This window comes from Drosophila tropicalis, unplaced genomic scaffold (genome assembly GCF_018151085.1).
Source record: "Drosophila tropicalis isolate 14030-0801.00 unplaced genomic scaffold, ASM1815108v1 contig_878, whole genome shotgun sequence".
NCBI lineage: Eukaryota > Metazoa > Arthropoda > Insecta > Diptera > Drosophilidae > Drosophila > Drosophila tropicalis.
Window position 1 is genome coordinate 2,707,796 of NW_027173374.1, and position 13,728 is coordinate 2,721,523.

The 13,728-nt window shown below is 39.0% G+C and overlaps 1 protein-coding gene across 3 annotated transcripts; it reads right to left on the reverse strand.

Annotated features, from left to right (window-relative positions):
* Window positions 1-316: 316 nt before the first annotated feature.
* On the reverse strand, window positions 317-13,610 carry Nf1 (neurofibromin 1). 3 transcript variants are annotated; one of them, XM_068299088.1, is made up of 16 exons: window positions 13,489-13,610; window positions 13,150-13,293; window positions 12,709-13,093; window positions 12,506-12,647; window positions 11,861-12,451; window positions 10,390-11,802; window positions 8,733-10,324; window positions 8,068-8,674; window positions 5,648-8,006; window positions 5,327-5,584; window positions 5,173-5,268; window positions 4,469-4,558; window positions 3,888-4,090; window positions 3,639-3,825; window positions 3,411-3,576; window positions 317-1,384 (listed from the first exon to the last, which is right to left on the reverse strand). In XM_068299088.1, exons 1-16 carry the CDS (start codon window positions 13,546-13,548, stop codon window positions 1,377-1,379), a joined length of 8,301 nt encoding a protein of 2,766 aa, XP_068155189.1. In that variant the 5' UTR covers window positions 13,549-13,610; the 3' UTR covers window positions 317-1,376. The 3 variants fall into 3 exon arrangements, with proteins under 3 accessions (XP_068155189.1, XP_068155188.1, XP_068155187.1); XM_068299086.1 differs by lacking the exon at window positions 317-1,384 and adding an exon at window positions 2,681-3,233; XM_068299087.1 differs by lacking the exons at window positions 317-1,384; window positions 4,469-4,558 and adding an exon at window positions 2,680-3,233.
* Between the last annotated feature and the right edge of the window lie 118 nt (window positions 13,611-13,728).

Sequence of the window (13,728 nt, forward strand, 5' to 3'; positions counted from 1 at the left end):
TTATTTTTGGTTTTTACAAGGATATACATCATTAATATTAATGTTATTCATTTTCTAATACAAATTTCGTAAAATACACATATAGCAACACACACATATACAAATACAAGTAGATTATGTTTTAGCTACACAAAATTAACTGCTTTGTTGTTTGTTTTATTTTTGTTTTTCTTTTTAATGTTCGATTCGTGCTAATAATGAACAATATAAAAAAAAAAAAACAAAAAAAAAAAAGAATTAATTCAAAAATTTGTAACGGATAAATATAAATGAATTGTTGCGTTTGTAGTTTTAATAAGAGGTACAAATGTGTAACTTACTTTATCTATCTATTTTCGTTTAAAACATTTTACTTTATTGGTTTTGTTTGACTTAAATCTAATTTAGCATTTTTAACTTGGACAGAAATAAATTTCCAAATAGTATATGTATTTAAGGATTGGGAGAAGAGATTTGTGTGCTTCTACAATTTTTGCCATAACGAAAAAAACACGATAAGCAATGGATAATGGAAATGAAAATAAATTAGTACATCATTTAATGATAAATTGGGATGAGCTTATTAACGAAAAAAAAAAGAAGTAATTTATAATAAGTCGGGTCGCCGACTTTGAGATACTCTAATTCCAAAGAATAAAATAATCAAATGATTAATTTAATTTTTCCTTACGACATTTCATTTCGATATTAATTATTTTGGAAAACTGATAACTAAATTCATTTAAATTATTTTAAATTCCTTTTTGGAGGGTGTCCTGGGAGATTCTCCACGTTGTTATACGAAACAAAAAAAGGCGGCATGCGGCATTTTGTGGCATTCCGATATTTAAAGCTTTTTGTTTTTGTTGTTACCGTTTCGTGGTTATGTTTCATCTTAGTGTTAATCTTTGTGGTCAAGTCCATGGTCTTTTACAGGAACTGGTGAACTTGGTGTTGTACGTGCTTAGTAAATAAATTACAAATTTAAAATCTAAATACGAATACAATTCACATTTGATATAATGTTCGATTTAAAAAATATATGCATGTATGTATGTATATATATTTATGTACTTAAAAATCTCGTTTGCATCGTTCCAGTATTTTATATTTTCTCTTTTTTGTTTTTACATAGTTTTTGTTTTTTCATTCCTTCATTCATTTTTGTTGTTTATACAATTTGCTCTTGTGGTGAATTTTGTACGATAATTTGTTACTAACTTTGAGGTGAATTTTATTTGTTTCATTCATTTGTTCGTTTGAATATATTCTTAGTTTCTTTTTGTTTTCTTTTGTTTTGGTTGGGTTTAAAAACATTTTTTAAACAGATTTAAGAAACGGATTACTTTAGCAATTAGTGTAGAACGTCTAGTGCGCGGATTTGTTGTTGTTGTTATTCATGCAGCTGAAAAATAAGATCGGAACATATATAGAAAGTGGAAATCAAAAATTGCATAAGTGGGAATAAAATGAAAAGCGGTAAGAGGGGCTACCTACGGCTATGCCGCATTTAAATACTTCTGGCCAATCAACTAATATTAAAGCTTTCAACGTGTTTACAAATAATTATATAAAAAAATATTATACATTATAATTGTTCATATTATTTAACCTATTTAATACATCTTTACTGACTCTAAATGATCATTGAGGCAAAATGTGTGTGTGTGTGTCTTATAAAAAACTATTAATTAACATTGTGTCTATTACTGTGATTTGGCAGTGTGAAACGGAAGTACACAAACAGACGACTAATTATTATGTAATGTCATCTTGTTAAACAAGAAAGCTTAAGCTGGGAAACCTTTTTCTTTCCTTCGATTATTCAGTTTAGTTAATTGCTGTTGATCGTTAATAATAAAAAAAGCTATTAGGACTTGAATCAAAAATAAAACGTATTATTGCGACTTGATTCTAATCGGACATACTTAGCTATATCTACTTAAAACATTAAAATGCTTGGTTCAAGATTTCTATATTCTTGAGAAATGCATTAAGTTTAAAATGCTTGGCCATAAGTAATATTCAATGTTGTCAAGGATATACGAGGGTAATAAATTAACTAAATCAAATGTAGCCGATTTGCTTATAAATATGTTCTATTTTATATATTAAAACTATTTTAATATGCAATAAAAATATAATATAAAATCTCGCTGTATCTTTTGCTCTGTTTGGCTTGTTCTATTGTGAATAATTTTAACTACTTTAAAGCTACATCAATAAAAATGAGTTTTCTTTGCTATAAGTTTTCATTTTTTGTAAGATTAATATTGGCATGCAAAACGATGCAATAAATACAAATGTATATATAGTTTTATATATGTGTGTATATAATAGATCTACATATTTTAGTAAAACTCTATTAGGAATTATCATTGATTTCTTTTTTTTTTTTTTTTTAACAATTTCTTGAATCGTTTGCAAGCATTTTGATTTTGAGATTACTTCTGGTTTCTGAATTAAATAGCAATCAATATATATTATAATTATCGTGTAACAAAATGTGTTCATGACACGACCAACTACATTTATGCTATAAAGTGCTGAAGAGCTGTACGATATATGTATATAAATAATGCATTTCTTCTAGGATTGTTGATAGCATCAAATGTGACATTCACTGCGCTTAACCCACAAATGACTTTCAAGAGAACTTGATCGAACTCTGAAAATCCTTTGGGCTGCTCAGAATTCTCAACAATCCTATATTAATGTTGGACAAATATGTTGTAAATGCTTCAAGGTACCAATAAGTATAGTATATCGATTAATACAATTCCCAATTTCTTGTTTAATACTCAATTCCAATATATATTTTTGTGTTCCTGTGTACAGAGTAAATGTGCATTTCGTCTTTAACTCTTTTTAGTTGTTGGTGTTTTGCTTTTGTTTTTTAACAATTGAAATGCTGTGGCTAATATTAATCAAAATACATTCAATTTCGTACAATTTTGTTGCCTTGGGTTTGTTGGTTTTTTCATATTTGTTTGGATTAATTCTTAGTCAAGTACACAAGATTAAATTGATAATATGTAAATAGAATTTGTTTAGAATCATTTTTAAATAGTTTGGCAATACGTTTAATTAATTTGTTTTTGGTTTTATGCGAATGTTTTTGGGTTAATTATTGCTGTGTGATGGACTTTCGTTAATTCGATGCTTGGCGCGTGATTTGCTGTGTGAGGCGCGACGCAGGCTGCTAACGCTGCCCGCGCAATTATCGTAAAAATCTAATGATTCCGATGAGAATGCTATATATGTATTTGGGTAGATTGTTTCGTTTATATATTGTGTCACGAAATTTGTGGTGTAATAAAGAAAATGTTAAATATTTAATTAATTCAATACGATTAATAATGCTAGAGAGGAACACTAAAGCAACTAGAATGGATTTCTGGGCGGTAGAAACGATTCGCTAGGAAACTTACCCTTATCCGTAGGAGAACCCAAGGTCAGGCTACTTAAGCTTGAACTTAGATTGTAGGGACGCGGTGAGGGTGGTACCGGAGCTGCTTCATCACCTGGCAAGCATGTTTCCACCATGTATTCCAAACAGTTGACAAATAATTCAGAAGATTCCCCCATCATGTTGTACTATAAAATAAAGAATATGATATATGAACGCGCCTCTGAATATTAACCTAACGCCTATTTACCTTGGTAAATGGTCCAGCAAAACGCCACAGACCACCAAATCCGCAGCTCTGCAGGAAATGCAATTGCTGTTGCGATGGGTCTTCGCTGGCCAGCATATTCTGTATGATATTCTGCACAGAGTTCAGTACAACTTGATCATGAGACACCGATAATATATTGTTGATCTTCTGATCCAATAACGAGTGACTGAAAAATACAAAAATTATATAGAAAACTTTTTGGGATGCCTATAATTGCATGTGACTTACATTACGGGAAACACCTTGGGAAACACGACGGAGCCTTCGGCTAAATACTGATATAGGACACGTGTTTCACCCTCATCTGATGAGTATTTGACTAGAGTGGCCAAAACAGTAAGGACCAAGGCTTGGATAGACAGATCGGGTAACACTTCTGGATCAAGCAGAACATTCGATTCATTCGACACAGAAGAACGAGAACCGCGTTCCTGTAAGATATCAAAGATATGGTTAATTGTCTGTATAAGAGAATCAAACACGCATGTTCACATAATGAAATTCTAAGTAGTATTTCATCAGTCAACTATTTCGAGAAAAAAAACTAATTTCACACTGAGAGATAAATAGATGATACTAAAGTGGTATATATTGGTGCAAGAATAAGAAAGAAATGTGCTTTATTGATTTATATGACATATGGAGCATTCCGGTGGCAGCAATGCAGAAAAATCAACTAAAAAAGGATATTTTAAACTGACTTCTAGTTTGAATGGAGGTGTCTAATTTTTTTTTATTAGTAGTGGACTTAAAATAGGGATTAGCGGGAAGTTTCTTTTTTGGATTTTAGAGGTTTAGAGTAAATATACCTGACGTTCTTCGATGCCGGTTGCATTATTCGGATCTTTGGTCGTGGGTACCGAAAACGAACGTTGAGTTTTGAATAAAACTCGCGCATTCTGCGAGTCGATGAGAGTCAGAGTTGTATTTTTTTCGTGTTGGTGTTGATTGTTTGATAAACAAATTATATGAAAAATCAAAGTACATGCATGGCAAGTAGTAAGTAATTAAGTAAATATATATATAGGTATAAATGTATCAGTATAATTAGGAATTACAAGCATCGATTAAATGTAAGTAGATGTAAGTCGGCAGGCAAATACAGTAAGTAGATATACGATTAAATATATATATGTATATTTAGAATATTGATATATATATTGTGATATGTATGTATGTTACGGTTTTTGAAGTTTGTAGTTTGTTTTCAACAAAACATAAAAGAAGATAAGAAAAAATCATTGAACGATTATTAGTTATGCAAAGGCTGATCTCAATAGATAAGTAATAGTAGATAGTTGATAGGCGGGATACAAAGTATAGGTATAGGTAGAGGTATATATAGAGAATCAAATATATATTTATATATATGTATGTACTAAAGTTACTATAGCAATTGGTTATAACAACTTTTGTACAATAAATTTTGAGGATTTCTTTTTGGAGTTAGAGAGATAGATAGAGAGAGTTTACACTACTAACACCAGTTCCTTGCTGGAGCGGAAGAACTCACCTGAAGGGTGGGCACTTTGTGCTGGCGGGCGAATTGTAGTGCCGATTGATCGAGTATGTCCCAGCTTTTCTGCCGACGTGACAAAGGCTGGCCAATCTGTGTGTAAATGAATATCATAAGTTCCAAAGTTTAAGTCTTTATTCCATGAACTTACAGCCTGCATTGCACCATTAGCCAGTTCGCCGTTCTCTACACTGCCACCTAAATCGGCTGGCCAGCGGGGTAGAGCATGTTTGACATGACAACGAGATCGAACCTCCTCTGAGACAGCTACCAAAGCCGTAAGATAGGCCACACTGTCCGGCGTGACTTCGAATTTGTCCCGATGCAGTGGCTTGGCAATTATGCCCAATAGCATGGTGAGAACACGCGATGTACGGGATACAGTGGTTGGTGTTGGATGACGGAAACCCTGGGGAAGAAAAGAAACATTAAATAATTATACAGATTCCTCTTATTGAATGGATTTTCTCACCTTTATGAGATGTCCTACTAAAGCAAAATGAAAGTTACTCCGAAATGAAAGGCCAACGGCATGATCGAGTTGCTTGAAATGCCATTCCAACTTTTCATCGCGCGTCTTCATCATAACCTCGGCTATAGTCTCCGTTTTGTCAAAGCACCCTTGGGATTTGAGCGTGTGCAAATTTTGTTCCAATAGAGCCAGACCAGCAGCATAAAGCGTAATCTCGTCTAGCTGCAGCACTGAGATGGCCACCCAAAATAGAGCTCGATGTATGGGCGATTCAGGACGTAGGAGAGGTTGTATGCGGGTTAGGCACATGACCAAAGCCTCAATCAGAATTAAGTCATTGAACGATTCTAGAGCCTTGACTAGTATGCGAAGCAATTGCTTCACTTCATGATCCGTTACACTCTTGCTAATGCAACCAAAAACAATGAGGGCTCGGGGTTGCAAGGCGGGATTATAGCAGAAGGCGAAGCTACGTGCCAACGAAGTCCAAATGTTAAGCCATTCGCAGTCAGGAACGTCGCGCATGCAGGCCTCCATGATCTCGAGCAATGCATCTGTGATTACTTCCAGCGAGGGCAGCGACAAGCGTTCTCGATCAGCGGGCAAGGGTTGGGTTACTCGTTCATTACCTAGCCACTTATCTGTGGGATGACGACAACTGGAACGGAAAGCGGTGACTGCAGCAGACTTAACCTTGCTGATGCCAAAAAGTAAATAGAATTTTGGCAGAGAGAATTCATCCAATGATAGACGCAAGACGCGTTGAGCCTCCTCCGAGAATGAGGGATTTGTGCAGGTACAAAGTGAGTGAATAATATTAATCACCAGGCCATGGGTGGAAGCTCGCATGGATAGAGAACCCGAACAGACTAGAAATGTAATCGTGTGGAAGAGATATGGCACTGAAGTGGCCACATCTAAGCAATTGTTAAAGGACAACATAAGTAGATAGCGTCCCAAAATGGCAATATCATCCCACATCATGTGCTGTTCTAGATATTGGGTGGGATTCGTGCAAGATTTGTCCATAACTCGACACATACGGGTAATCACCTTCTTGGAAACTAGTTGGACATTGGCTGAGGCCAAAGCCACAGCAGTATCGGCCATAATCTCCACCTGTGGTGAACCCAAGCCATAGGTAATAGACTTGTGCAGAAAATTATCAAGAACCATGTCAATTAGCTCTGGAATTTGTCCAACAGATCCCCAGATTTTCGCCTGCACTGAGGGATACATCTCTTTTTGGTCAATGGTAAGACAAATTAGTTTATCCAAAATTTGCGACACCTTCAACTTTTTCGCATCGTCATTGGATTTGCAGAATTTAACTAGATTCTTTAGCCAGGGCGTCATATACTCCAAACATAAATGTTTCAGTTCAATGGTGCTTCGTTGAAATCCCTGAATGGACTCTTCAAGAAACTCCAGCGTTAAGTGTGGCTCATTGGTGGCCAGTTTCTCGCTAACCGATTTGATAAATATGGTATTATTGGATGGTATACACAGACCTTGGGTCTCCAGTAGTTGTCCCTCAATCTTCAGGTCAAAGGTAGCAGTCAACGCACAAAGTAAATTGTAAGCAGCCGTTCGCAAATTCGGATCACACGATCCTAAGTTGAGTAGAGCCATATTGAGCAAGGTCCCTGGAACATCCTTGGGTCGTATTTTCTGATGCACTGTCACCGAATCGGGCTGGCTAAGTTCCCAACGATTTCGTATGTGTATAATGGCTTGGACAATATTATCACAATCGTTGTGTATGAAACTCAATTGGCCACTCTCGTTGGTGATGGACAAGGTGAACTGATTATCATCCACCAGACAAACCTCCTCAATTTCCGAAGCATAGTAGACATCATTGAGAAGAACAGAATGTGCCAAAACTTTGGTTTTTTCAGCTGATGTAATCTGCAGGGCGGTGGGACCAACTTTAATGGCCACTTTTGTGTCCTTGTGGCTTAGTTTTAAAGCATTGCTAAACACCTTTAGATCCTCATCCAATGAGAGAGTGGCTCCTGGCAGCTTTTGTTGTTCGGCGTCAATGTAATCAGTGAGTTTGTTTGGTGACTCTAGGAACATTAACTTCCGGTTGCCCTTCAATGGAGCCAAGATGCGATCATGAAACTTGGTATATTCACGCACCCATGAATTACAGTTGTAGATGTACACGGCATGGACATTTTCGTAGGCCACAGTGGGCAGGACATAGAACCATTTTTGTAGAAACTCAGTACGGAATCGGTTATCCGAGCAGGTATGAGTGAAATCAATCACCACTTCAAATGGAGAGTGACAGAAGGGTTTAAGTGTGAGAATAACATGATAAATGAGCAGATCGCCATTGGTTTCGCCAATTCTGTAAGAGAATACAAGTGAGATATGTTTCATAGCTTATATATTATAGCATTTGTACTCACTTGTAACGCCTTGCTATATAGTAAAATACGGGGTAACCGGACTTACTGGTACCCGCCTGATAGAAAATATTCATTGACTTTAATGTCTTGAATTCCTCTTTTTCGTGCATTTGATGTTTGACCATAATTTCTTCGAAATTCGTTGAGGACATGTCTATGGAGCTCCATCGAGCATATGAACTAAACATCATGTGGGAATCAACGGGCTTGTGCTCTGGTGGACCTAAATAGGCCAATAGTGTGGCCATCTTATCAAAGGGACGTCTGCCCACTGCCTTGTGATCCCGACTGCTTGAAAGGTAGTCGCCAATCTTCTCCTGATGCGTCCAAAGCAAGCGATGCAAGGCCAATACGTTTGCATCCGAGATAAAGCTCATGCTGTGCGATGTCTGATCCACAGTCTCGCAATCGGAAGCAATCTGGATAAAGAAACGACGACCAGCTTCGAAATGATCGCGGAGGAAGTCATTGAAACAAAGCATATGTTGTTCTTTGGAGAATTCCACATGATTGGCTATGTTTTGAAGGATTTTCGACATTAGCATCAGGCCACGCTTTGCAGAACTGTGGACTTGTTTGTCTACAATACCAAGCTCCTGGGGGGAAACTGAAATAACAAGATAATTACATAGATGACAACAATAGTTAGACTGTTTCTTGCTTACCAATGGCTGGATTAATGAATCGCAGGAAAATCACAGTGCCAACTGCTCCAATGTTGTTTTGAAGTAAATTAGGGAATCGTTTGCTTAGCACTTGATACAGACAATGGCACATGGAACGCAACTGAGGCGGGAATCGGTCCGATGAATTGATAATGGCATCGAAAACCTTCTGCGTGAGTGCAATTAAATTATTGCGATGTTCTTCGATATCTTCAGTTGGATCCAATCGAGCAGGATCCACTTCGAAACAAGTTTCCTCTTGTTCATCCAGAAGCGGACGTATCAGTGGTTCAAGCAGCATTTGAAGATAGCTAGCCCCATAGATTTTAAAACAGAATGCCATGATTTTGCTGCCTAAGGAATTTCCGCGAAATAGCGTCTGCATACAGTCGGAGACTTCAACCTCGCGATAGAACATGTTCCATAGCAAGGGTGAGAGCAAATGTTTGGCGTCGAAGAGGGTCACTAGGACACGGGCCAGTTCATCCATTTGTGATGTAGTCACCACATTAGCCAGAGCCATGGCAATGGGAAGCTCACCCTTGTCACTGATCATTGTCACGAGTTGAACTAACTGCTCAAAGCGATCTGCCAGTACCGTTTCAGCCAGAGTATCAAATTCTGTGCCCTGCTGAAGAATTTGTGTTAGCACCTCCATAAAGGCGGCACGGGTTTGCAAATCTGGATTGTAGCCCAGGTCGATTGAGTGCATAAGACCTGAATCAATGTTGGCACCCAGCAAATTTGACATTGCTTGAATGGTGGCGTTCCTTAGGGCTGTTAATTTGCCTGCAGCCATACGTGGTCTTGGTGGCAGTAGAGGGGTATTATTCAGTTCTTTCTCCGCTTCCGAGCTGTCTATGCAATCGTTAAGAAGATTCATGAACAAGGTGAAATATTTTAAAAACAGTGCGCTCTTGGCATCCATTAGATCGCCACGATCCGACTCTTCTGGTTGGAGTGGTAGACCTCGCAGGAGAGCGGCCACTGCTTCCATGCAAGCTTGATCCAAATCACGAAATATCAACGAGGTGTTGGTCAATATGGAAGCATCTGCAGAGCTGGGCGGTGCAATCTGGTGCGAAGTGCCCATCACCCAATCAGTTAGATATTCTACCAACTTATTACGGAACTTCATCTCCTGACGAAAAGCTAAATCGTCCCGTCGTTTCATCATTACCTCCACCAGTTGGCAAAGTTTTGTTTTGATTCGAATGGCAAAGACTGTCATGTCCAGATAGCGAGCATAGCGGACTACGCCCAACATCAGACCTTCAATGCTGGTCACTCCCAAATGTTCTGATGGCGATGGTTGGTCATTATTGGGGTCTTTGCTGGCCTTTGGATCCAAAATGGATTTCATAATGTAGATTATATGCTCTATAAATTGGGTGTTTATGTCGGTAACATTGACATTCACTTGTCCTTGTTGGTCAAAGAATTTCTCCACAATGGCCCGTATTTGGTCGAACAGAATGGGATATAGCTGGGTCGACATCTCCTCGCCCACTAGCTCCTTGACATTCTTTTGTATATTGAGACCGATTTTCTCGTTGCTGCAGACTAACAGGCGCAAAAGCTGACCAATAAATCTAAAAAAATAATAATATTAGACTCAGAATTTATTATAAAGGTACTTAAAGTTTTTTGCACTTACTGTGTAACAGGACAATAGCTGCAGTCTTGGGGCGGTGCTGCTGGTATGGCAGTAAGCGAAATCGTACTTGGATGCAGTGAGCCGTGTCCGGAGCTTGTGGAACTTGAGTATAGAGAATTTTGTGCCAAAGATCCAAGGGAAACATTGTTCTGGCATTGCTGCATTAAAATCTGTCGACTGCTATTCCGTTTCTGCAAACAAACTCCGCCAAGAGCCAAAAGGAACCAGGTCATGTTGGCCCATTCGTTGATTTGCTCCTCAAGATCGTGTTCAGAACTCTGATGACTTGCCCGTCGTTTGCCCATGCCGCGATGAAAAACCTCTGCCTGGGCGTCTTCCCCTTTGCATTTTGGATATGTTTGCAGCACCTTGCTAGACACCTCCCAGTTGCGAAAAGTCTCCTCCCAGGCCGGCTGAACACCATGCACACAATGCTCAATTTTACGCAAAAGAGTCATGATGCGTTTCTGCAGAGTGAGACGACTCAGAACATTGCCATGGCTATTATCAAAGAAGCAGATCCGGGTATCTGTGGCCGATGTGGACAACTGAGCCAACTCTTGATAGATATGATAATTTGGCATAATAAAACCGACAGTCAATTCATCAGAGCTACAACATATTTCTGCCTCTTCGCACAGAAGTCCGAAGCATGAGAGTGATGTGAGGACAGCATCTAAATCCACGCTCCACAAATACATAAAGAAGACCACCTCCATTTTGATGTGAGCCTGCTTACAAATCGCTATTTGGCTACCAACATGGGCGTAGTCCTTGTGACGCTGAAGGAAAGTATTTCGGCAAATCAGAATTTCACGTAGCCATTTCAATACATCTGTATAGTTGGCTATCTGATGCTGGATTAGTTTTTGCGAAATGGAGAACAGAACCTGTGAGCTAACATCCCAGAATGTATTGATTGGTGCCTCTGGGTTCCACACTTCAATCTTCTCCGGTGCGTGTAAGGCCAACAGAGCCTCCATGGCCTCTTGAGCTACATCCGGCATGGTTGTTTGATGTACTAGACTGACCAATCCGTTGATTAATTCCAAAGTTGAGCTCTGCACCTCATGGGCAACCTTTCCCTGCGTATTTAGTAGCAAAGTCGGATCAGCGTGAATCAGCCTAACCAGCAATAGTAATAGCATCTTATGGGCTGGCCCTTCTTCGGCTCGAGTTAGACCCTTTTGTGTATCTTTAGATTTAAGTGTCAGTGAGGTAATGTATCGCAATGGCGTATGGGCTATGTAGCCTTGTGTGGCCTTGTTTAAAGTATCCGTGAAAAGAGCTCGCAATTCCGCTGAACGGTAGTGCACAACATCCGTTTGCGGCCACCAGGATAAACGTGGCTGGTTCACAATGCGGAAGGGATTTTTATTCTGTAGACGGAAGTCCACATAGATGTGGGCCAAACTAAAAGAAAGATAATAAAAATTAGCAAATGTTGGGTAAATTATCCACATCTCCATACCGTAGTAGAGAGCAAACGATTACAAAATGGTAAGCCTGCGGCGAAGATAGATTTAAGCACACTTTCAATGCCTCAATATTATGCGGATTGATGCGGAAGCATGACACCCAGCAGTCAATCATTAGCTCAATGTCCGCAAAATTATAGCCCTGTCCACGGGAAAATGGTTTGGCAGGATTGAAGAGTAAAGCCTTTAGATCGTTTATAAAATATTGGACCAGTTTGAAGACGACATTATTCGAATCGTTGATGTTGATGTAGGTGGAGGCCTTGCAGAGCTTGACACATGCAATGGCAGATGATTCGGTAACCTGTTTCGATGGCGAATGCTGGCCCAGACCTCGCTTAATACTTTCTATAAATTGCTTGGCGGAGAAATCTTTATCTCGTGAGGCCGATTGGGTGGACTTTGATTGGGCTTTATCTTTGTTGTCCTTCTCCTTCTCTGATTGCTGGAGCTCATTGACAGTGGCCTCCAAGCTGGATGGATTTAAAATCAACAACAGCATTTGCAGTGGCCAGACTAGAGTTTTGCTCTTTTTGTTTTCAGTTTTGAAATATTCAACAAAATCCAGGAGTGGCTCCCAGCACCTAAAAAACAAGCACATTTAAAAAAAGAGAAGCAATAAGAGTTTTTGGACGTACGTGGATATATCCCTATTGGTGCCTCGCTGTAGATCCTGAAATTCCTGGGGATGATATTCAATCCAATTCCAAATGGCTTTCTCCAATGAATATAGCAAAATCAATGGCGGTGCACGCTTTGAGCGAAATTTGGTAATGGTTTCTGTTTAAATAAGATAAATTGTTAATAAAATCTTATTAGTTCAATATATGTAGAGTTTTACCTTGTAACAGCTTTGTCAGTTTCAACATATCCATGTCAATGTGCTGGATTAATTCGATGTCGTTGTAATCGGGATTCTCTTCAGTGCACGAAGTCAGCTCTTGGATTCGGGCTGAGATTCGGTTAAACACTGCTGAGAAATGGTTCTGGGATAAGGCAAACAAAACTTTTGACGCCAAAGCCTTTAGTTGAGCAGCATTTGGATTATTATCGCTTTGTACATCCACAAATTGCGAAATTTCTCTTAGTAATAGTTTCACATTCATCGCCTCCTCAAACCGTGCCGTGTCCTTCGTCTGATTGGTCAGGCAGCGTTCCAAAGTGGTCAAGATTATGACCAGAGACTCAAAGTAGCATCGTTCTGGTTCATGGCGATTTTGTAAGGCCTATAGAAGGGAGCAAATTTATTAAATAGAAGTTAAGTTATTCACTTAATACTTACCGCTTCATTAACACGCTGCAGCATTTTGGTCAGACCCGATATTACCAGTGAGAAGCGATAGCGTGAAATGTGGATCAAGCAAGCCACCAGTTGATCCTGGCTCATCCTGGCCTGGGTGCCATAAGGTCCGATTTTGTTTGGCAGCTGCACAAAAGGAACGCGCATTTAATTGATTATTTCCATTTCATTCATGAAGAGGCTGACTCCCTCTCAATCCCCACACCAACCTGCTTCCCCATATACTATACAGGCAACAGCAGGTACATTTTTTTCCAAGCCGATTTGCAATTCAAGTATTTTGAGGGAATTCGGGGCTACTGCAAGTGGTACCCAACTCACCTGATCCTCGAATCGTGCCAGCAGGGCACTTGCCCATTCGCCAGGTTTTTGCGTAGCCATTTTACTGCATTTTTAACAAATTTTTATAAAATATCTAGCTCAGACAACAAACAGAAAACAACATTTGCACTCCCACTATTCCGCTTCGTTCCCAGTATTCCTTTCGCTTCTCAGTTTGTAGGCGGCGCCACTGATTTAGTGTGTGGGTGCTAAGCTTAACCGCGCAATTCAAAAATTATT

Coding starts and splice junctions, on each gene's coding strand:
- Nf1 (XM_068299086.1), bottom strand. CDS start 13,548: ATGGCTACGCAAAAACCTGGCGAATGGGCAAGTGCCCTGCTGGCACGA. Junction 5,585..5,647: donor TAGTAGGACATCTCATAAAG/GTGAGAAAATCC, acceptor TTTCTTCCCCAG/GGTTTCCGTCATCCAACACC. Junction 3,577..3,638: donor TTGCTGGACCATTTACCAAG/GTAAATAGGCGT, acceptor TTTATTTTATAG/TACAACATGATGGGGGAATC.